The 24,638-nt window shown below is 44.0% G+C and overlaps 1 protein-coding gene across 2 annotated transcripts; it reads right to left on the bottom strand.

The window, feature by feature from the left end:
• LOC146869253 (small ribosomal subunit protein eS10) lies at positions 1 to 24,638 on the bottom strand. Of its 2 annotated transcripts, none has more exons than XM_085646245.1 (6): positions 24,498 to 24,638; positions 5,027 to 5,176; positions 3,696 to 3,867; positions 2,740 to 2,817; positions 2,050 to 2,105; positions 1 to 86 (listed from the first exon to the last, which is right to left on the bottom strand). In XM_085646245.1, exons 2-6 carry the CDS (start codon positions 5,174 to 5,176, stop codon positions 45 to 47), a joined length of 498 nt encoding a protein of 165 aa, XP_085502371.1. In that variant the 5' UTR covers positions 24,498 to 24,638; the 3' UTR covers positions 1 to 44. The 2 variants fall into 2 exon arrangements, with proteins under 2 accessions (XP_085502371.1, XP_085502380.1); XM_085646254.1 differs by lacking the exon at positions 24,498 to 24,638 and adding an exon at positions 24,364 to 24,387.

The following is a 24,638-nucleotide window of genomic DNA, read 5'->3' as shown; positions in this document are numbered from 1 at the left end:
TTGGTTTTTCAAAATCTTTATTTTACACAAATCCAAAAGAGAATTTATTGAGGAGGCTGGCCACGTCCACGACCAAATCCACCACGCTGCAAGCAAAAAAAAAAAAAAAACTTGTCAGTACAGAACGCTCACATGGCTCATAAATCTGCTTATATTCATATGTAGATACAGATTTCCCCAAGTCATTTCAAAGAACGAACCTCTAGAAACTTCAAACCACAAATGTAGTAATTAGAATGCTCTCTGAAGCCACAGCCACCTGAGCACCCAATGCCGCTCCCAAAAACCCAAAGCAGGCCCTCATGAATGTTTAAAGGAGACTCCTATACAGCAAACCCAGGCTTTCTAAGGGGGCGATCCACACCACACAAAGCTACAATGAACTGCATCCCTCATGCACACCATGGCAACCTAAAGGCCAACTTTCAAGCTATTAAAAAAAAACCTAGTGACAATCTTCTTGGTAAGGCCAAGGATGACAGAATCCCAATGTTCTAGATGTTCTCAAATTCTAGGCATTCGGAGACAGGCGGTTCATAAACCAATAGCTCACAAGCCCATTGAAGTTAAGAGGAAAGCACTAAGCATTCAGGGGCTATTATGAAGCAAAGATGGGCATCAACGTAAAAAAGGACCATAACTTCACAACCAAAATACTTTGAGATCCATTTCTAGAGACTGCTGGGTTGACAAATGGATGGTTTCCTTCCTACAACAGTTTGGGCGTCCACAGGGTTTTCTAGTGTCCCTTGTATATGCCTGCATCTTTGCTCATATAAAGCTCATCGTTTGTGCGAAGTGGACATGTTTATTTCACAAAAGAATATCGCGGTTGAGAGGGTGGAAGGAGTCTGATGTGAGCTGGGTTACTACAGGTGCAACGTTGAACCAGACTCAAGTCTGAATGGTGGTCAGTTACGTATCACTAAATCAAACACACCTCACAGTTTGCTCAATGTCAGCAGGTAGAGCCAGAAGAGATAATCCTGGCATCTTGGAAAATCCCATTGGCACTGGACTTTTAATGGCCCATCGCATGATAAAAGGCTCTGGGGAAAAGGAGGTTCCAGGAGGGAAATCTTCAAACTTGAAGCTGACAGACTCCGCTCTATTGTGCTGAACGGCTGGGGAGACAACATGCATACACCCATTTGCTTATGCATGCAGGTCCGGAGCCATGCGTCAAGAAGACAATCTCAAGCAATTTAGTATAGTATGAGAACTAGACCAAACCTTATCTGGCTTAGTTTTAACATTGCTTTTGTATCTCAATATGACACTGCTTAACTCTAATTACCACAGGAACGAATGCCTCTTAAAGAGGAACACAGGAATGTCAATCTAGTTACATGGGAGACACTAGTCTAGGTGCAATTGGACACAGTAGCAGAATCAGTACTTTAAAAGAGGGAATTTCTCAGATCCAAGCACATCATCTCAATGCCCCAAAGAAATAAGCTACCAACTTCACATAAAGTAGTTTGCTGAGGAAGATGAAACTGGACAGGTGCCAAAGTTAGTCTCCAGTTCTTTGCAATTAAGACTTCGGACCGCAATCAAGGGACATTATATGCCCTGCAGATAGCGCTATCTGCAGCACTAAGCCCTAGTACTTACCAACACTGCAATGCAGGCTCTTTCCACGGAGATCTGTTTAAGATCATTTGACCCAACAGATTTAAAAGCTAGATTTGCTGCATTTTAAGCTTGGGTAAATTCTTTAGTATACACAAAGCTGTGGATATATATGGTTTTAATAATAAAAAATAGTTCTAGAACCATCAGGAGTAAAGAATGATTCTACTTTTGTGGTAAATGAATGGTGCTGATGCATGCTGGAAGGTCAAGTGCCAGTATTTCAGGTTAAGGGACAAAGGCTTTTCATGACCAGTACCTGAATTTACATCCGCTAACAAGCCAGTCATTGCAGGAAAAGGGCTAGGAGAGAATTATTAGAATCCCCAATTAAAAAAATACACCTCTATTTAACTCGAACATAGCATGGCCATGACTCAGAAGTTTATTAGGGGGCATAGAATAAATACTTACAAACTGGAACTCTGTTGCAGCTCCAGCACCAGCTTCTGCCTTTTTGTCAGCACCAGCTGTAAAATAGAAATTCTCATTAATACAAACGATCACCCAAGGAACAGACCTCGCAACACCACTTATCACTGCATCCCATACCAAAAAGATCACTTCAGCCAAATACAAAGCTACTCTGTATTTTTCCAGGGATCGTGCCTCATGCACACCCTATTTACTCTTCACGCTAATATCAACCCCGAAAACCTGGTACGACTGCTTCATCAAGCAAGGAGGTCAAGAGCATCACACTAAATTCTGGCATCTTAATTCTATAGACTTGTAACTTCTCACCGATGGCAATTAAACAAATGCAACTGTGTGCACCATAACCAAAATTCCCCATTACTAGCTAAGGCACTGCGGTCCTGAAGTCCCCAAGTATATATATATATATATATATATATATATATATATATATATATATATATATATATATATATATATATATCTAGAACCAGAAGTAATTGTGTCCCACACACAAACCAAGCAATTCACATTTAAAGCAGCGTACAACAGCACTAAGCAATCACTGGAACCCGATTAAGGATCTCGTATCTGGATGCAGATGCGTTACACCGAATGTATACGTTGATAAATTTATGAAGACTGCAGAATCAATGAAGAACAAAAACATCATTCAGAAATACTTACGAGGAACAGTAGTGCGTCTGTAAGTGTCTCTATCAGCCTCACCACGGTTGAGACGTGCAGGGCGCTCACCTTCAAGACCTAAAAAGAAAAGTGAATCAACTTATAAGGCAACAGCTCACAAAATACCATGGTTATGGTACTACAATAATGCCAACACCAAGTTTCCCAAATTTTCACTGAATTGATTAAACATTTATTAATCATGCCTGGGAGGATGGAAATTGCACAACCCTTTCAAACCTCTCGAGAGCCAGTTATCAGGGGTGTGTAATTTAATAAGATATCTACTTGCCCATTTGACAAGTTGCTTCATAAATCTGCCTGCCCTGTAAAGAAATCCACATGTCCGTTTGGTGCCACAGTGCAGTGAAAAATAATGGCAGCGTTCTCGTATGAAAGCGCTGATAGTTTGCCCTTCCGATTATGCCAGGGCTAATAATATAATAGGGTTTGAACTCTTCATCAATTTCATTATTTTGCCATCTTTCCACAGATCTATATACTGGAGCTGGAGAGAACTTCTTCCAGGGATGGGAGAAAAGTGGTTGGAGGGAAAGTGAACTTGTAAACGCTCAACAGAACTTCGCATGAGCAAATCTACGCCTGCATGTTTGCTCATGCGAAAAAGCAGCACACAAATATTTTCTAGAAGGGCCATCTCCTGGCCGACAACAGTACATTCTTGTGAATTCATGAAAGCCATAAATCTGCTCAAAGACATACCATGGGTGCAATTTTGTAACTATCTTTAATAATAATTGGGCCACTAATTAGGTCTGGAGTTAACCAAGAACTTCTTTGGCATTTGCAGGTGGTGGCAATCAAGGGACCCCCCCCCCCCCACTTCCTCAACTAGGGGTGTGGGGGGGTCCCTTGACTGCCTGGTTTAAAAAATTTTTTTTTTTTTTTTTTTAAACCAGATTACTTAAGAAATTAATAATTCACAATTTTTATACCTTTGGGCCTTGGTCTGCCAGTCTCTGGGCGGCTTCTGCGCAGGGTAGCTGGTACAATTTCAGGGGGCAGATGCAGGAAATCTCTTAGGTACTGGATGCCCTCATTGGTCAGATACCAGTAGAAATGCCTCCAGGCAAACTGCTCCTTCACGTAACCACGTGATTTTAGAGACTGAAAAGTAGCAGATGCATAACAGATCATTTTACTAATCCTGCTTTCAATTTACAGTTGGTGTAGTCTACCAACCAGTCCACAGAATAATCCATTTACCAGATGCCAGGCACTTTTAGTGTACATAATAAATATCTATAAAGCAGATGAACTGCTTTGCCAGACTGTGCAACTGGGTACCAATATGCAATCTCATTTCACTGCTGTACAGATTCATGCTCAATCCAGCATTAATTATCCTTCACCATGACAGATCCAAATCTGCTCACAAGACAGGTAAGCACTTGCAAATAAAACTGATCTGACTTCATTTACCACTTCAACAGGCGCCACCCTCTGACTGTTTACCATCCGTAGTTCATGGCATGCCATCAAAACCGCAACATACACAAGTCCAAAGCATACTAACGTTGCTATCTTTTCATTGTCTGCCCCTACACTTAAACTTGGCCAGTACATTATCCTGCTTACACACCATGGACTAAACATGCAAAAAGTGAACCGCTTCAAAGTACATAGCCCTGGTCTTCACGTCAATCCCTGGTTAAAAACCCCAACATCCTGCTGAAATGGTCATGCCCTAAAGAACCTAAGGCGATCCAAAAGATCACACCCTTAGTCCCACAACCTCTAAGAGGTTCTCTGTGGTCAAGATCAGTTGTACTACTAACTTGCATTAACTGCAACGGCCTTTGTAAACTAATCAGATACTATTCAAGATGCCTTCAAGGAGGGGTTGACATGAACTCCATGAATAGCCAGTTAATACACAGCAACCCACTCAAGATTTTATTGGCTGAAAGAATAATACGTTCAGTCACTTAAATAACCCATCAATCTCAGATTTGACTTAAGCAGCAATAAACTACTCTGCCTTTATGTACACCACAGCTGCTGAAATCTATTAAAAAATGAAACAAAGGTGCTTGTCTGAAACGACAACTGTGGCCAATATAAAGAATCTCAAACTAAAAGCTACAATTGCTGATGCAAGATCAATTCGGTGTCTAACGTTGATCAGATACTTAATCAAGACTACTGCATCTGGTCGAAATCAAAAGTGGCTTAAACCACATGAACACTACAGAAAATCAAATCCCATGACATTTTAAACCAAAGGTGATCAATTCCAAGCCATTTTCATCAACTCTCAATGTACCTGCATGGCCTTCATGACATGTAGGTTGGGGACATTCTTGTCAGCCAGCTCCGGATGCTTGGGCATATGGACATCTTTCTTAGCCACCATCACTCCCTCCTTGAACAGGAGCTCATAGATAGAGATTCGGTTCTTCTTGGGCATCAACATCTGAAACAGAACACAAACATTATCATAGAGCCACCTTTACACCCCAATTTAAAGTAGCTGCCCTCCTCCCCAAGAAAATGTGATGTGTGGTTATCAGATCACAAACAGATTTACTGCATTCAATTGACTGAAATTGTAAAGTACAACATCGAAGTAAGTAGAGAAAAATTCTGACCACAAACAAAAGTCTCTCCTAGCAACAACACTGCACAGAGGCAGATAAACTGAGAACATACAAGTATAAGTTTAGGTTTGGTAATTTATTGCACTAGCAATATTCTAATGGATTTTGCACGTCACAAACAGGGCTATGTAGCCTCCAGTGTCAAACTAGCACAAAACTTTTCTGGTTACGGCATGTTACGGAACATGCTTCACACAATGTAAACAAGCACTGGCAAAAGCAAATCGGTTTCACCTTTATGACTTATTTGCTTTGCTAAAGCCTTCTAAAGATGTAAAAAAAAGATGAAAAAAAAAAGTGGTGGGAGTGAAATAATGTACGCAGTGCCATCTGAGGGGGCACTCTGGGGGAGACACCAGCATGCATTGTTAAAAGAGGGAGAAGCACGCCTGGGAAAGAACTGGAAAACACACATGGAGTGCTTAACCCTGGGGTCTCAAAAAGGTGATTGCAAACTAACAGTAGCTCGCTGCTACCACACATGATAATTGCCAATCAGCAGGCTTGAGAATATACTGCTTACCGCCTGATAAGGAAGCCATTTAAAACCCTGTCCTCGTTTCTGGGATGGCTTGTAAGCTCGGGGTGATGCAGCCTGCCCACTTCTGAAAATTCTCTGTACTTTTTACCTCTACCTTTCTCCTTTCCCGTCATTTCCCATTTTTTACTTCATTCTTTTTATCCTCTTGTCCTCTGCTTTTCTTTCTTCTGTTTTTTTCAATAATTTTATTTTGTTTCAATTTTCTCCCTCCTGTCTTATTGTACTGTTTATTTTTTAACCTTTGATTTCTCCTTCTTTACCTCTTAGTTTATTCTTTCTTCATCTTTGTTCTATCTGCTTTATGTACTTTGTTTTTCCTTTGCTTCCTCGACCTTTTGTCCGTTTCTATTTTTTAGTTCTTTGTACTCTATCCTCCCATTTTATCATTTCCTTCCCACTCTCCTTGTTCACTTTTTTCCTTTGTCTCATGTTCCTTCTGTTCTACTTCCTTCGTCATTTCACTGTTTTTTCTTCCAATTTCATTTTAATGTTTCTGCTACTCTTATTTTCCTTGTCCTGTTTCTCTGCCATTCTTTCCTTTCTCCCTCGCTTCCTCTCCTTTTTTAGGTCTCGGCTAGCGAAGGCTGCGCTTGCGCAGTCTCGCTCGCGAGATTTAATGACTTGGAGAAGAGGGGCTTGAACCCGCCCCTCTTCTCCATTGGCTGGCCTCTTGAATGCTGGCCAGCCATTGGAGAAGAGGTTTGTCTCTCCGAACAGGCCCCGTCCTTTTCAGATTCGGGGGCGTGTTTTTTGCAACTTTTCTAATTATCTCCTCCAGCCAATGGCAAGAGGAGAGAAAAGGAAAACACACCCCCAAATTCGAAACCGCCACTGCGTTTCTCCGAGGCATTTCTGCTTCGCCTCGGAGAAAGGCAGTGGTGTGCTCGTCCTCTCCCCCTGCTCTCGGGCAACCCTGCTCACCTCTGGTGCTGATCTTGCTGAAGATGTCCCTATCGAGTGGTAAGACTGTTCTTATCTTCTTCACCCCACCGACATCACACCACGCTTCCCGCACCTCTAGCATGCTTTTCAACCCTCAGCATAGGGCTGCCGAGCACTTTGCCAGGGCCGGATTTGGTTCCCAGTCCGGCCCTGGTCCCGACTGTTGGGTTAGAGGAGGGCAGCGATCGTCGCAACCCCTAACAAAGCAGCCTAAACAAGATTAGTTCCAACCCCCCGCCTGACACGAGGACCATTGTCCGGGGGTGGCCGCCGTTGGTATCACCATTCTACCGCTGCCTGCGGAACAGTGGGGTTTTGGGGGTTGGGCGACGCTCACACACGGGACGGGGAATCGATTCCTTGCTCCACTTGGCCGTGCCTGCCATGGAGCACAGGCTTGATTTGCTCAGAAGACCAGGGTTTCTCCTCCCGCCAATTCAGGTCCCTGTGCAGGCGTGGGATGTCCACTGTTGAGCAAACGGGGGAGGGGGGGCTGCGTGCTCGCATCGCTCCCCTTCCCCACACTAATATGCTGGCTTGTGCATGGGGCAGCAGGGGGACGCGGGCAGAGGTGCCGTTTGGTCCTCCGATGCAACGCAGGCTATGTGCACTCCGATGCAAGCCCTGGCCCTTGCAGTAGTATGGAGTGGGCTTATTCTGCCCACAAAGGGTGACTGGATTTGGCACCTGGTTGCGCACACGTGGGGGGCCCCACGAGATGCGCTGGGGCTCCGCCTGACATCCCCCCCCCATAACTTCCCTCGCAACGATCGGGGTAGCAGGGATGCGTCGGCATCGCTGGGCCTCCCCTTCCCCCCCCAGACTAGTGACCGTTGCTCCGGAGCGGCCCGGGTAGTTTCCTCTTAGGAGGGGTGGGCACAGCGACCCGCGGCAGTCACCGGGCTTGCGGGGAGGGCCTCACCCTTTTACCTCGAACAGAATATTGAGTTTCTGCGACTTGAGTTCGCGCTACCGACTTTCGGGCTGGTACTATAGTGACCCCCCCTACAGAGTCCAAGCCTCGGGGTCGCGTTCACATACGGTGATTCAGGGAAAATCACTTACGCCTCATGTGCCTGAATGTATAATGTATAACAGTGCTCACTTACTTGGGGACGAGTTCGCGCTGCCGACTTTGGTGTTGGGACCAGGGTTCGAGCCTCGGGGGTCTCGTGAACGTGATTCTGAGCAAATCTCCTACTATCCCGTGCCTATACTATAGATGCTATGTAATAACTGGGCTCATGAAAGTGCTCCATCCTTTCGGGTCTATATACATGCTCACTGGGCAATTCGGGACACGGGCGGACTTACTCTGGAGCGAAGGGTAGTCCTGCTCATGCGCTCTCGGGACGACTCACCCGCCGTGCCCTGACTTCGCCTGTAATGTAAGCATGGCGTTCATTGTGCTCCCCTCCCCCCCGGGTGCTCTTCAGCGAAGGTGACGCTAGTTACAGTACGTCTGAACAGGGTATACCCTCCCCCCCTACCGCATTTGCTTTGGGAACGAATAACACAGTAGGCGGGATTGTTTGGGCACGATAGATTTTCTGGCCTGGCGCTACAACCTTGACTGTCCAGGCCATGCGTTCATCTTTGCGTACGGCTAGTAATCACCAGAGGACTTCCCTCCCCCATCAGGATTAGGAATGTCCGAGTAAACGGCTCGGGGTGCCTAACCAAGTGTGGCAGACGTTGAGCAGGCGTTTTGCCCAGCAAAGTGTAAGGAATGCAAAGTTGTGCATCAACTTGTTTGCTGTTGGCGCAAAGCGTGCAACGATCATACACAAGCCTTAGTTGCTGCTTCTTATCTTATGCAGCAAAAAAGAAAATAATACATGGGATTGGATCATCGTTGGCACCTTCACCAATCCCAGCGTGCTGCACAGGCTCCAGAGGCGCTGATTGGCCATGGGGTCCGCATGTGCCCCTGCGGTGTACAAAACACTCACCGAGCCGTCCCCGGTCTCCGCCAGTGGGCGGGCGCCACGCAGCGTGGAACGGGCCAGGTCTGGCTGGTGGAGGACCCATGGTGAGTCAATCACGGGCGGGGGATCCAAGCCGCGGGATGACAGCCCGTCTCGGTCCAGCTGTCCACTGGGGTGCCCCGGGGGAAGTCGGTCAATGAGAGGGAACTGAGCAATGACTGAGCTCAGGCTTGTTGTGGGGACTGACATCAGACTGTGGGTGCAAGTCGTGTGTTATCTTTAGGTTTACTCCACTTGTATGTCACCAATTGGATGGCACCGTAGGGGTACTTTGCAGCTACCTGCTCCTCGCCTGGCTTTTAGGCTGAGCAGGGCGGTTCTCGTTCTGCATGTCACTCATGCGCCAGGCTACACTGTTAACATTTGGAAATATATTATTTATCCTTCATGTGTATGCAATTTTTATATTAAAAATTGATTTTTGCGTGGAATATGATACTTATAGAGTCGGACCCTATTCCATTTTCCTGCATTGTAGTACATTTAATGTTAATGTTTTGAACAGTTAAATATTTTGATGCTGTTTTAAGTACATATTTTTGTCTAACTATTTTGGGTGGATGATACCTATTTTAAGTGTATTTTTATTGTGTATTTAGAGCAGACGATTGTCACGCCATCAGAAACACCTTTTAATAACTGTGTGTGTGTGTGTAGGTGGCTCTGTGGGTGGCTCTATTTCTGTGTGAGTGGCTGTGTGTGTGAGTGGCTCTGTGTGTGGGTGCAAATGCAATAGGTCTCGCATTTGAGAGTGATTAAGCTATTGACATTGTAAATAACAACGCTGTTTCTTTATATGTTTTAAAAACAAAAACATAAACAAAAATAATGTCATGAGCAATGCCAATAGCTCTAACTTTAACAATGCCGAGACCACTGCATTCTAAATGCTTGTTCTCTCTAGCTATCAGTCTCTCGCCCTCTATATATTCCTCTCAGTCTCAAGAGCAAATGGACAAATCTGATCCAGAGAACCTAAATTAAAACCTTTTGCGATACAGCTATTGTGCCATTAATGCTGTATGGTTGCAGCAGACATGGGCTACTTAAAGGGCAGTAAAGTCCAAGTTATTTGAACTCCGTGTTCATTTATCAAATCCCTTATTAGGCAGTAGCTCACAAATGTTTAAATGATCTTAAAGTAGCTCTTCCTATAAGAAAGGTTGGAGACCCCTGGCTTAACCTAGACATGAGCAGTGGAAGAGTACAAATGCGATAATTAAAGATTATGTATTAAGAAGAAAAAAAATAGAAGAAAAAAAATATATATATATATATATGCTCCGGATGAGGGAGAAAAACAATGGAACAAGGTGTAGTGATGAGCCTGCAGACCAATCGGTTGAATTTGTGGTGAAGTTTACATGTACAAACAGCTACACAGCAGGGGGAAATCCGGCCGATCCACAGCAGCCTACAACTCCTCAAGCTCCACTTCATAAGATGTGAAACGACTTCGTAATCTGGCAACATCCTAACATTCTCCCTGATGTCGCCAATGACAGGATACAAAGGACAACACTACATTTAAACTGCATTCCCACCAAAAGTAGCAGGAGAAGCCAAAACATATCCTCCTATCTCACTTAAAAAAAAAAAAAGTATACGCATGAACTGGCAATAAAACAAAAAAGAAAAGCCACGAACAGAAATACAAAATGAGAACGCTAAATGAAACATTTCCCTCCTTCAACTTGAATGGAATTCTTTCCCACCTTGGTAACAAGAACAGGTGGGCCAAACTTACTCTCTGCCTTCTTGACATGAAAAGGAGGAGACTTGATTCGCACTATTTCTCCGACACCCACCGAAACCAATTTGACACTTTTTTTTAATGTCAAACCATTACTTTTGTTAGTGCTGTGAGCAAGAAATATTTTCTCTCACTAACTCCATAAGTGAATCAATATCAGGAACACTTTTGATCCACTTATTCATCCAGGCGGGTTTAAAGGTAGTGTTCGCCTTCCCTCCCCTCAGAAGTTCAAAAGGAGAGACTTTAGTAGTAGAACGGGGAGTGGTCCTGTAAAACCATAACATGCTCTCCAGAGAATTAACAATGTCCATATTCCCACACTTGGCCAACCTAATACAATCCCCCACTACGCTATTCATACGCTCTACCAGCCCATTTGATTGGGGATGGTAAAGTGAACTCTTAACATGTTTGATGTTACATGATGAAAGGGAATTCTCAAAACTCAAAATGGTGAATTGAGTACCGTTATCCGTCACAAATGACTCTGGTAACCCCTCCTGCATGAAAACTTCCTTGAGAAAGGAAATGACGATATTGGTGGTAACCTCCTTGACCAGTTTAATCTCAGGCCATTTCGAAGCATAATCAAGAAGGACAATAATGAACCGACCACTACCAGGCAATACTTCAAGAGGCCCCATGAGATAACTTGTGTGCTGTAAATGCTGTAACTTAAATAAGGCTTGTTTCGTGTGCTCAACAAAACCTTTTTAATTCACTGTATCATCTTATTTTGCGGCGTCAGTTTTTTTTTAACCTGACACAAAATCGCCTTGATTGAGCTGTAGAAATCGCATTGTGATTACTGAAATATACATTGTGAAATCTTGCCTGTGTAACTTTGTTTTTTGCGTTTGCTCCCCGGTCCACCACAGCTGGTGCTGGTTGTGTGGAGGGAGCACCTACGCTATTATCGGGTTCCCTACTTCCTGTGGGACATTTTCCAACCGCCATCTTGAGAGGGTGACGGTCTAGTCTTTGGACCTACTCTGTCCTGCATGGTATTTAAACAGGCTATGGCGCTGACGCGCACCAGATAACTTGTGTGCTGTAAATGCTGTAACTTAAATAAGGCTCGTTTTGTGTGCTCAACAAAACCTTTTTAATTCACTGTATCATCTTATTTTGCGGCGTCAGTTTTTTTTTTTTTTTAACCTGACACAAAATCGCCTTGATTACACTGTAGAAATCGCATTGCGATTGCTGAAATATACATTGTGAAATCTTGCCTGTGTAACTTTGTTTTTTGCGTTTGCTCCCCGGTCCACCACAGCTGGTGCTGGTTGTGTGGAGGGAGCACCTACGCTATAATCGGGTTCCCTACTTCCTGTGGGACATTTTCCAACCGCCATCTTGAGAGGGTGACGGTCTAGTCTTTGGACCTACTCTGTCCTGCATGGTATTTAAACATGCTATGGTGCTGACGCGCGCAGCGGGCGCGCCAAAGGCAAGCCCGTCTGCGCCCGTCACGCGCCCAGCGCCAGCCATGCTGCCCGTCGCTCCTTAAACCAGACCATGCCCACTTGGCATCTGGAGGAGCTAAACACAGGTAAACAATGCGGTCACCCGTTAGAGGTGAACAGTATTATGGGTCCGATAAGTTGTGTGAAATGTCAGACTCAAATAAATGTTGTAAAACCCCATATAATGACTGACTTAGACATCACACACACTAACTCTGTATCCATCCTTGGGGGCCTAATAAATGCTCGCTCCTTAAGGAAGCATGCCTTGGATATAAATGAGTTGATTGTAGAGAATAAACTGGACCTCTTATTTATCACCGAAACCTGGTTGAGGGAAGACTGCAATCCAGACATAGTGGCCGCCCTGCCGCTAGATTTTACTTTGTGTAGGCTTGACAGAGAGGATGGCAGGGGAGGGGGAGTCGCCATCATACATAGGGAGACTATGCAGGTGAAGACTTTCACCCTCCAAGGACTAAAAGGAGTAGAAAACATGGGCTTTTGTTGCACCATGGGCAATTCCTTTTAATTCTCTGGGGTATTGCTATACCGGCCGCCAGGTAATAGCAACAATTTTTTGGAATCCCTGGGAGATGCCCTCAGTGAGGCAGTACTTAGGTACTCGAACTTCACTCTTCTTGGGGATATTAATCTTCACCTGGAATGCGAAAATAGCCCGGGAGTGTCATCTTTTCTAGAAACTATTTCTATTTTGGGACTTAAACAGATGGTCCAAGGTCCATCTCACTGTGGAGAACATACGCTGGATACCGTCTGCACTAACTTAAAGTCTTTACAGATTAACAACCTACTGCCACAGGTATGGTCGGACCACAGTTTTATCCCTTTTGTTTTTTCTATTCCCCAGAAAGCTAACACAGGCATAAATGACAGTGATCATATCCACGCTTTTAAGCGGAAATGGCTCTCGTTAGCTTCTGATCCCCTTTTGACAGCTACAGCTCAAAACACTGTACCGGAACTCATAGGGGAACCAGAGGAGGACTCAGTCAGATTGTTCAATTGGATCACATCCATTGGGAATAAACTGGAATCCTCTAGGGGAGGTATTAGAATATCTAAAAGGGGAGGTATTAGAATATCTAAAAGGAAGATCCACAATGATCCTTGGTTTTCTAAGGAACTAGCGGATCTCCATCTTCATAGTAAGCAACTGGAGCGTAAGTGGAGGAGGGGATATGAACCATCTAGCCTGCTTATCTTTAAAGCCTTCAGGAAGAAATACAAGTTGGCCATTAATACTGCAAAAAGGGAATACTTCTGCAATAAAATTACTATAGCCAAGAACAATCAAAAAGAGATATTTAAAATTGTTAAATCTTTTATTGATCCTAAAGCACTGTACTCCACCATACCATCGTCTGAGGCACTCTGCAATGAAATTGCATGTTTTTTTGAAGAAAAAGTTAAAAACATTCAAAGGAACTTTAAGACCCTTACATCAGAGGATTTTACTGATAAAAGAGAATCAAACTCCAATTCCAATCCTCCGGTTTTGCCATCATTTCAAGCGGCCACATTAGCCCAAACAAAAGAGGCCATTTTAGCCTGCAAATCAGGTTCACCATTGGATGTATGCCCCCCAACTTTCTTACATCGTATTATCGATGTGGTCAATCCAGTCATTAATGGTATAGTGAACTCCTCCATTGCCTTGGGTGTTGTCCCCAGGGACTGGAGATTTGCCATTGTCAAACCGTAAAAAAAAAAAAAAAAAACGAATACGAGTCCTCTATTTTATCCAACTATAGGCCTATCTCTCTCCTCCCCATCTTGGGCCAGATCACTGAGAAAATAGTATGTCAACAACTTGCTAGCTTTACTGAATCTGCAACTATCCTCCATCCTCGACAGTCGGGTTTTCGTCCCAAACACTCGACAGAATCAGCCTTACTTGAAATATCGGACACCCTAAAATTCATCTTGGACAGTGGCAGGAAGGCAGTCTTGATTCTTTTGGATTTGTCTGCCGCGTTTGATACCATCTCCCATGATATCCTGGTAGCCAGACTAAGATCATGTGGCATTATAAACCGAGCATTGGACTGGATATCATCATTCCTGTCTAACAGGAAACAGGTCGTTTCCTTGGGATCTTGTGTGTCATCTGCACGCTCTGTCTCTACGGGTGTCCCCCAGGGGGCCTCTATTAGTCCCCTGTTTAATATATATATGGCGCCACTGATTTCATTGATCTCTTCCTTTGGAATTGAGACCACATCCTATGCTGACGATACCCAACTCATTCTGTCTTTGGAGGATGGATCAACAGCAGCAGAAGAGAATTTTAAAGCCTGTTTCTCAGCGATCATCAAATGGATGTCTAACAACCATCTCTGTTGCAACACCGATACAACAGAGATTCTTCCCATTGGTAAAAACAATACGTTTCAACCCAAAGATTGGTGGCCAGAGGATATCGCAGCCCCTCCATCAACTGTTGAGGTTGCTAGAAATCTGGGAGTTTTGTTTGACTCATCACTCTCATTCAAGCCTCATGTCCTAAAATTAACGGGGATATGTTTCGGTTACATTCGTACACTGAAAAAGTTCTTCAATCTTATTCCATCAGCAGCAAGGAAAACGGTAACAGTGGCTCTTATACTGTCAGGATTGGACTACTGCAACAGCCTTCTCGTTGGGACTAATAAATCTTCCCTGAGACGGCTTCAGGTGGTTCAACATGCAGCTGCTAGACTGGCTTTAGGACTCCCCCGCAAATCTTCTGCCTCAGCTGCTCTGAAGATTCTGCATTGGCTCTCAATTCATAAAAGAATTCTTTTCAAACTTCTCCTGATAACCTTTAGAGCTGTACGAGGAGTCAGCCCTGCCTATCTCTCCGTCAGATTTAAACCTTACATCGCGACCAGAACACTACGATCAAACTCGGCCAATCTTTTAGCAATAGGTAGGTTCAAACTGTCATCAAAAGGAGGGAAGTCAGCCACGATACTGGGAGCAAAAGCTTGGAATCAGATGCTAAAGGAACTGAGGACAATCCAACGGGAAGATCTGTTCAGACGAGCCCTTAAGACCTAGATCTTTGGTCTTTCAGATACCGCCTCCCTGGCCCTTATTTAGATTGCACAGAAATCAGTCAGCTTTGTTATCTGCAGCGCCAGGAGGCTCCGTCAGGAGTGACAGTTGCGCTTTATAAAACTTCCTTTTCATTTCATTCATTTCATATCTAAACCCACTTTTGACCAGGGACAAGAAGGACACTCAATGGGAATTAGCGGAGGGGTAACAACTTTTAATCCTTTATCGACAAATCAACAAACTCATTGATTTGGTTATCCATTGAGAGCCACCAGAAGAACTCACGAATACGTCTTTTAGTGAGTGTAGATCCTAAATGACACTCGTGAGCATGAGTAATCCCCATTCTAAGATGCTGCGGAGGAATAGGTCTGTCAGAACAGAGCAAAATACCATCTTCCAAAGAAATTTCAGACTGAGCTTTCGAGTAAGGCTGTAGGCTAGGAAGGAGAACACGCTCCCTCGGCAACCCTGATTTCACAAATTTGCAGACCTGCTGTAAAGTAACGTGGTCAGAAAGAGCTTTCAACCAATCGTCTTCGGAACCAATACCATGCTCCATTAGATCGATTGCAGCAATCAGACAATCATCGGAGTCTTCCTCACTACAATCACTCAAACTAGTCAATCGTTCCCTCCTCAATCGTAAAACAAGATAAGTCGGCCCTGACATTCCTCCCACCAGAGACATGTACAACATCGAATTGATATTGCATGAGCCGTGACACCATGCGTAAAATTCTTGGGGAACAGGAATTCCCTGTGCTCGAACGGAGAATATTCGCCAAGGGTTTGTGATCGGTCCTCAACAAGAAACGTCTTTCCCAAACGTAAGGGCGAAATTTCTCAATTGCCCATAAACAGGATAACAATTTCTTCTCAATGACTGAGTATTGAAGTTCACTGCTTCTCAGGACTCGGGAGGCAAAAGTGACCGTACGTTCAACATACTGCTCATTTTGTGTAAGAACCGCCCCCAACCCTACTGGACTTGTATCGACTGTTATACAAGAATGTAAACTTGGGTCAAAGGGTTTAAGAGCCTGGCTATTCTTTAAACACTCTTTCACAGAACTCAAAGCCGAAGCACAATTGTTGTTCCACTCGAAACATACACCTTTCCTGAAAAGGGAACTAATGGGACATACAAGAGAAGCATAATTAGGGATAAATTTAGAATAGTATTCGAGAAGACCAAGCAAAGGTTTGACACCAGTTTTATCAAGAGGGGCTGGAGCATGTGTAATGGCATCTAATAAACCCTGTCTTGGCGTGATACCTTCACCTGAAATGAGATGACCTATTCAATTTCATCGCGAAGAAAACTACACTTCTCAGATTTAACAACCACACCACGTTTTTGGAAGATCTCAAGTACCTTTTTAAGTATATTATCATGCGACAGGACATCCTTGGAATGCATCAAGACGCCATCTTGAAAGACTAAAACTCCCTCAATATTTCCCAGCATGTTTGCATAACTCATTGGAAAACAAATGCTGCAGATGCGAGTCCGAAAGGCATCCGCTTGTACTGAAACGTTACCAAAGGTGAGAAAAGCTGTGAGGGGACGCAACTCAGGATCCAATTCTATCTGATGGTATGCACTTTCTAACTCAATCTTCGAGAAAAAAAGTGACACCCCTTACACATGCAAAAAGGTCATCAATTTTAGGTAAAGGGTGGGAATCGACCCAGATCTCTCGGTTTAGAGATCTCAAGTCAACAAAATCGCGCACTTCCCACATTTTTTGCGCGCAACGAACACAGGTGAAAGCCAGAGTAATGAGACTGTAGGTTCGATGATCCCTTGGGCACAAAGTGATTTTATTTCTGACTCAAGATCGTCTCTAACGCTAAAGGGTACACCCCTTAGTTTGTTTAATCGGAACCGCTCCATCCTTTACAAGAATTTTGCGTCTGAACCCTTGTATAGTTCCAAGATTCTTTAAGACTGAAGGAAAACGTTCATCCCAACCTCTCAAATTGTGATCGTCTGTGACAACGAGGACTTGTTCTGCTGCACCTGGTCTTAAAATCATTCTAAACAGGCCTTGATGATACCACCCCAGAATATTTAATCCTTTGATGGCAACATAGATCTTTCCCCGTATTTTACTCCCCTTGAACATGAGATAATCCTCAAAAAATCCTAACAAATCAATTTAACGACCCTCATATTAAACAGGGAGCGATCAGGAGGTTCTAATGATCTGTCACCCCAAGTCTCATCAAATAGTTTTTGTGTTATCATGGTGATTCTTGCCCCAGAGTCCACAAGTAGATTGAGACTTATCACCAGCACAAATTTCAACAATAGGGTTGATGCAATCAGAGGATTCATGAACGTTTGAAATAACATCATGTGGATCAACTATTATAGAAACAACCTCAGTATCAGACTCTTGATCAGATTCTACGACACGTGCAACATTTCTGCGATATTTCTTTAAGCAAACTTTTTCAAAATGTCCTGTTTTCTTGCAATAATTGCAGATTGCGTTCGTTCCTAGATATCTCCCCCCTTTTTGATGAGGTGGATCATCGCAACGGTAAGAGATTTGCTTGGCATTATGGAATTCATTCTTTGAAGTAGAACCATTTTTGGCACGGTTTGAAAACTTATTTTGGAATTTTTTTGACAAACCAGACTGAGATGTAGCAAGTTTAGACTTGTTGGTCTCAGCAACTACATTGACAGGATCAACAGGCTTAACTTCGAGCTCTTTCAGTGAAACTTGATTTGTCGCCATACTCTTGGCAATCTCAATTGTTTCTTCCAAAGAGGGATTTGCTATGGTTAACAATTTGATGGATTTGTGTCAAACCATATCTCCCAGCGAACAGGGGGTTCACCAGGGGATTCAAGAAAAGAGGGAGGATGAGTCTCAGATTGCATGATTTAAGTAAAATAGAAAAGACAATATAGGAAAGAAAGTAAAAAGAATTTATGAACAAAAAATAGAAAGAATGTGCAAAGGAGAAAAAAGTGGACTAAAAAGAGCGATTTTTTTTAAGTGAAAGACCAAATATATATATATATATATATATATATACACACGAACTTTGATAGAAAGATAGAATAAAAGAAAAAAATTAATGTCATGAATAGTGATGGGAAATAAGATTATGAATCATCACAGGTGTGCGGATTACCATATAAAACTGACAAAGTTTGTTTAAAAACTGGCAAGAATGGTAAATATCAGGTTATATTGTAATGCGGTGAAAAGTCAATAACAGACTACAAATAGCGGTGTGCGAATCACCGTGATGCTGCTTCAAAATGTGTTATTCGCACAGAGGTGTGCGAATCACCGTTAAAACGTTGTATTGAGTGATAGACGTGCTGATCGTCGTAATCGGCAAAGACTGAACATTTCCTTGTTGTCGAAATCACTTTGAGAGCAAGGCTTGTTGTTGCTAAGCGACAGCTACGTACTACTGAAGTGCGTATGAAGTTCAGGCAAATTGAGGCCTACTGCGCATGCGCGATGAACAACTGATGCGCATGATTGGAAAGATCAAATTCTTGAAGACAGATGCTGTCTATTCACGCTTGAAAATACAATTGGCGCTTTCTTTGCGGAAGGTGAGCTGCGACCGGTAAGGCTTGTATGGTGTCCGAAGAATTAGGACGAATGTACGTAAAGGTCGGTATTTGAGAAGAATACTTTGAAAGTAAAACAGGATCGGATCGCCAAGAAGCGGTGTGGATTTCTTTTTGACGAAGCGGGAGACAATCAAAGTAGCCGAAAAGGAACAGTCTTACCGCTTCTAGATGTTTTTGATGCACGCCGGGTCTTGAATGTTGCTGTGTAGCTTAATAGATAGTCGCCAATAATTGTAGTGATGAGCCTGCAGACCAATCGGTTGAATTTGTGGTGAAGTTCATTGGTACAAACAGCTACACAGCAGGGGGGAAATCCAGCCGATCCACAGCAGCCTCCAACTCCCCAAGCTCCACTTCAAAAGATGCTAAACGACTTTGTAATCTGGCAACATCCTAACATTCTCCCTGTCACCAATGACAGGATACAAAGGACAGCACTACATATAAACTCCATTCCCACCGAAAGTAGAAGGAGAAGCCATAACACAAGGAAAAGCCATTGAATTGGAAGCATCCAGATAACTGACAAAGTAAAATAAAGGCAAGCAACAGGCAGGCCTTAAACCCACTAAGTTCTTGGTAAACTCACAATAGGTCTTTCAAAACCATACTGCTTGAGCTGCCTGGCAGGTACCAGTTAAAAACAAGCACCTGCAATGCAATAGGTCTCGCATTTACGAGAGTTTGAACTATTGGCATTGTAAGTGACAATGCCTTTTATTTAGAATTTGTTTTCTAAAACAAATAAAAGGCAGTCATTTACAATGCCAATAGCTAAAACTCACAAATGTGAGACCCATTGCATTCCAAATGCTTGAAGGCATCCCTGAGTTGCCCCCTTCTGTCTCCCATGGCCCCTGAAGAGCTCCCTGTTTGCTACGAGTTAAACAAGCCGGTGGTCACAACTGCGCACGAGACACCCTCCTGCAGTAAGAGAAACTCATTAAAGAAAGTAGTGCTTACAGAACTAAAGAAAACGTACCATGTAACAACCGAAGTACAAGGGCCAGTCCTCATGGGAGGTTACAAACGAGACAAGGCGGTACTAACAAGGGACTAACAAGCCTAATAACGAATCAGAAGCCAGCATTTACAAAGGACAATGACAAGCCAATGACAAATATGGAAGGAGAGTGGGCGGGGCTTCAAGTACATACTCCAACACAGCAGGGCTCGCAAAGCATCTGCAATGCTAGGTCTCGTATTTGCGAGAGTTTAAGCTTTTGGCATTGTAAATGACAATGCCTTTTATTTATGTTTTGCTAATTAACACAAATAAAAGGCATTGTTATTTACAATGCCAATAGCTCAAACTCATGTAAATGCGAGACCTATTCAAAGAAGTGGCCCCATTGTCCCAGCTGCCCTGAAAGTTGCAGGAAAGCATGTCGTGCCTGAATGCAGTAGGAAAAACTCATTAAAGAAAATAATACTTACAGAACAGGCCAGTCCCCATGAGAGCTTACAAATGAAGACATGGCGGTACTAAGGCGGGTGGTGTGATCTGTGCGTTCGAGGGAAGGGGGAAGACCAGGGTATAATTATTTTTGTCCGTGAGTCGAGCAGTAATGTTGAATTAATGATACATGCGCACATGCACCACTCAATGACTTAAACCCACTGACTCTTCCTCCCTCGCACCTCAGAATCCCCAGAAACTAATAGCTCCTTGGAGTGCAGTAGTAGCCAAGGAGCAAGGACACCCGTTATAAATGAAAGTGCCAACCATGGGTACTACCCGTTATCTCTGCTATACGCATTTCAACAGTCGATCAGTCCTACAAAGGTGGGCCCTCCAAAAATGTTCGGATTTTGTGCTTGTCCTAAAGTGCTAACCTTTGTTATTTTTGGAGCACCCACAGATTGTGACTGCTGCTGAAAGGTGCACGTTTGAATTCTAACAGTTAGGCCCTATTTTAATTAGTCTGGAAGATAGACCAATAACAACTTGGATACTAAATCACTGGCCCACCTTCCTGTCTCAGATGGTTGATTTACTCTGAAATAATGTGTGTCAGTGGGGTACCATAGGCCTTAAGACAAGTAAGGAAAATGGCCAGCCATGTAGATAGTAAAAGGCAGCCATAACCTGGGCTGCAGAGAGCCCTCACATCCCCGGAACCCGGTGCCACTGTGCCTACTGCACCAACGATAGCTCCGCCTGTTTTCAATGGAAAGAGCTGAATGGGGCCGGCAATACCGCAATACAAGCAGTCAGTATCTAGGTTCGCCCATTTTATGTAAGCACAACTACCAAAGAAATTGACATTTTGTGTAGTAATATAAATGTTCTCTATCCCAAAGTTTTAATGTCAGTATCACAATTTACTGGGAGGGCCACTATAAGGAATAGGAGTGCCTTTGCCTCTAGAGAGCAGAATGTACCCCCAATATACCGAGTTTATGGGGAAGCAGGCACCAGCGGGAAGCTCTGCCCCTCCCGCCCCAAAGAGAGCCTTAATGCCTCACCACCATGGGTTAGCCTTTAATGCTTTTAGAATCTCCTTGTTTTAAAAATTCTTGATTCCAGCCAGACTTTCGATATTCGCAGCGACTCCTTAGTATCATGTTTTCTCCTGTGTCCTTCTTAAAGACTATTTAGTCTTCTATCCATCCATCACCTTCTGTTCATACTTTCTTCTTGAAAACATTTATCCTCCCACCTCCCGTAGCAAAATACCGTCTGTCATGTACACAGTTTCCCAGTTCTTGTGAACTATTCTCTGTTTACGAACAGCCTTTTTTCCCTTAATTCTGCATCCGATCATGCACCGGAGGATGCTCTGACGTTTGCCTAATGTACTCAGCTCCTTCCTATGCCCAGCATGTGTTTCTAGACTGCTCATATTCGGAACCAATGTTTCTCAGCGCCTTGCATTTCTCTCTCCTGCACTTGGCGTTTCTTAGCTACCTCTTCTGTTCCCATCCTCGTGTTTCTGAGCACCTACCTATAAATCTTCCAGTGTCCTGCAATCCTCGCTGAGCGCCCTTGCAGGGCTGGGCAGGTAGCACGGACCTCTTTCCGGGTAATCATGATTTTTATTGGGGTTGATTAGACTTGGTTTTTAATAGATTACAGCACTATGGCTGCTGGCTCACAGTCTATTAACAAAAGGGGGAGGACAGAAGGGCTTTACATGAGGTCCAGCATACATGCCCCGGATAGACTATATTTAGAAAGGGTATGCAGTTCCTTAAGAGGATGATTTGTTAGTGAGGTCAATTCTCAAATCCGTCGATATTGATTGGACTCAAGGAACCTGTAGGGAAGGGGAGTTCCCATATTCGGAACTAATGCCCTCACACACCCAGCAAGCTAGGTGTCTTGCTTCATCATCTGGGCCTGCTCCTCGTCGGGCCGGCGGTGCAATGCCTGACGGGCACCCGTGACGGGGCTCTTTAGCAGAGATCTTTTGTTCCTTGCCGTTGAGTGCATGGGTGTGAGGGGCCTGAAGGAGTGTAGATGAGTAGAGTGAGTTAAAAAAGGTTAAATAGTCTGTTGAATGTGTTTATTTAGGACAGCTGTCCACCTCATTAAAAAGTTAGAGGACGATGGACAGTTAGTGTGACTTGTATTTGTCTCTGTCTCCTACTCTAGTGGTCGACATGTTTCATGCCCTCATGGCATTTCGTCAGGACCTGTGTGTGTTTCTATCTACAGTGTACAGAGGGTGATACTATCACTATCTGGGTCTGGCACCACTAAGATGTGCTAATCGTCGCAGTGCGGCAACCTAGAGCGACAGGCATTAGTGCTTCAATCAGCTCTTGGCGGTATCACAGGCTAGCCCATTAGCTATAGTTTCATGTTGCCTGAGGTGTTCGTAGCCTACCCGTCACCGGCAGTGCTGGCTCACAGTGACTGCCGGAGAGGCTGAGTCTTGCCCAGTGCCTGTCTGTGGCAGTGTCCATGAGTGAGCTGACTGTCACTTAATTTTTGGGGCAGCTAACAAGGTGTTGAGGAGCATCAGCTATGGCTACAACTGAAGGTAGTAGGGAGAGGTGAACATAGAATTGTGCCTGATACAGATTTAAAACTGAAGTCCATTACCATGTTTTAGGTTGATTATGTGCAGTGCTCCTTGTATGCAGTGTTCCTGTGTGTGATATTTCACTACTTGAGTTGTGGCACTTTCACAGTTAAAAGAATAAAGCAGTTATGTACAGGCAACATAGTTTAAGTATTGGCCCACCTGTATGCAATGTGATGATCTAGAATGGATGTTGAAACACGTGATGTTTATGCAAGATTTACAATGAATAATGCATAGGAACAGCATCATGCCATCTGCACAATCAGTTTTAAGATCTACTTAGTATTTTATTGTTTAATGTTTAATACAAGTTCTTTTATATCTAATGCATTAATCCTTCTAGCCTGGATGACAGGGGAATAGTGTAATGGTAATAGGGGGGGGGGGGGGGGGGACGGCATTTTTCAATTCTCGCCTAGGGCAGCAAAACACCTAGAAACGGCCCTGTACAGCGGCATCTCTTCCCTAAGCCATCTGCTGGTTCAGCGCATTAGTCCACTGGCATACTGTTGCCCTACCAATGTACCACTAATTGTGGTAAAATTCCGGCTTTAGTCCAAGCGCAGATGATTGTGTGCACCCGTTGGAAATAGGCCTTCAATTCCCCACTGCAACATAAGAAAAATAGGGCCACTACATCAAGCATTCTATACTGTATATGCCCGATGCATAAGTGTCAATAGGCGCAAACCAGTTTCATAACCACGCTAAAAAACATGCAACTAGACCTAAACGTAAAAGGCCAATAAAGAAATGCTCGTCGATTACTCCCCGGGTCACAAATGTACAATACTGATGTCACAAGCGGACAGCCCAATTATCTTGCGCCATAAAATGTATACTGAGGCTTAATTCAGATCACGTTTATTTTAGTTCTAATTTACCATACCTAGAAAAGACTCTGTAAATGCAAAGATACTCAATCGACATTATATGTTATTCAGCTCTGCATTTGCACAGTTGCGGCCAAGTGCACACCCGTCCTATTTCCACACGCACAAAAGTCAAGGTAAAGTATTGCCCATCCACAGACACCCGTTCTATTGCCACATGAATTATCCACGTTAAGTAGACGCGAATAGTAAGAACCAACTCGGAAGTAGAGTTGCTTTTGTGCCGTTTACAAAACATGTACTAGTGGTTCGCTCTACGTATAAAACATGCAGGAAGAACCACCCCCGTATGAAACATCCTGTGGACAAAACGTGATCCACTGATGTGATGCGGAAGTTCTGGGATCTGCTTTCATTAGGAAGCGTCCTACCTTGCTTTCCGATTATTATTTTTAAAGATCTAAAAGTATGGAGTAACCAATGAGGACTTAGTAAATACGCAAGCAGAAATGTATTTATTATTATTTTTTTTTACAAACTGCCCGCAGTTTAAGAAGGTACTGGAGGTCAGACTACAAACCCCATGGATGCCCAGAGTCCGTTTCCATGCAGGAACCCTCACTCTCCCTTGCCCCCGTTTCAAACACCATAGCTCCCGCCGGACACTTCCAGCACCGTACCCCGCTCGAGCAGTACGTGACCATACGAATAATGATATCCGTTTGCGAGAGCGGAAGGGAGGGAGGGAGAGGGTACTAGTCTCTAACCCAGGAGCCAACAGCCTACTCCAGCCTAGGACCCGAACCTCCCAGGCGGCAGCGTAACATGTCCCCGGCATACTCGGGAATTCTGGCGGCTTAACGAGCCCGCCTGTTCAATAGAGGGGGCCGGATACACTCACCTCTGCGGCTGCCTGTAGGCCCAGAACCGGGAGGAAAGAAGGAGCATGCGCAGTACGACACGTCTAGCCTTCTCTACCAGGACCCAAGCGCAAGGTGGTCTTCGCAAGGAGCACGCGCAGTACGGCACGTCTAGCCTTCAA

Source organism: Triturus cristatus, chromosome 1_1 (assembly GCF_964204655.1).
Source record: "Triturus cristatus chromosome 1_1, aTriCri1.1, whole genome shotgun sequence".
Taxonomy (NCBI): domain Eukaryota; kingdom Metazoa; phylum Chordata; class Amphibia; order Caudata; family Salamandridae; genus Triturus; species Triturus cristatus.
Note: the sequence above shows the minus strand (reverse complement) of the source record. Positions and strands in the feature narration are given on the sequence as shown.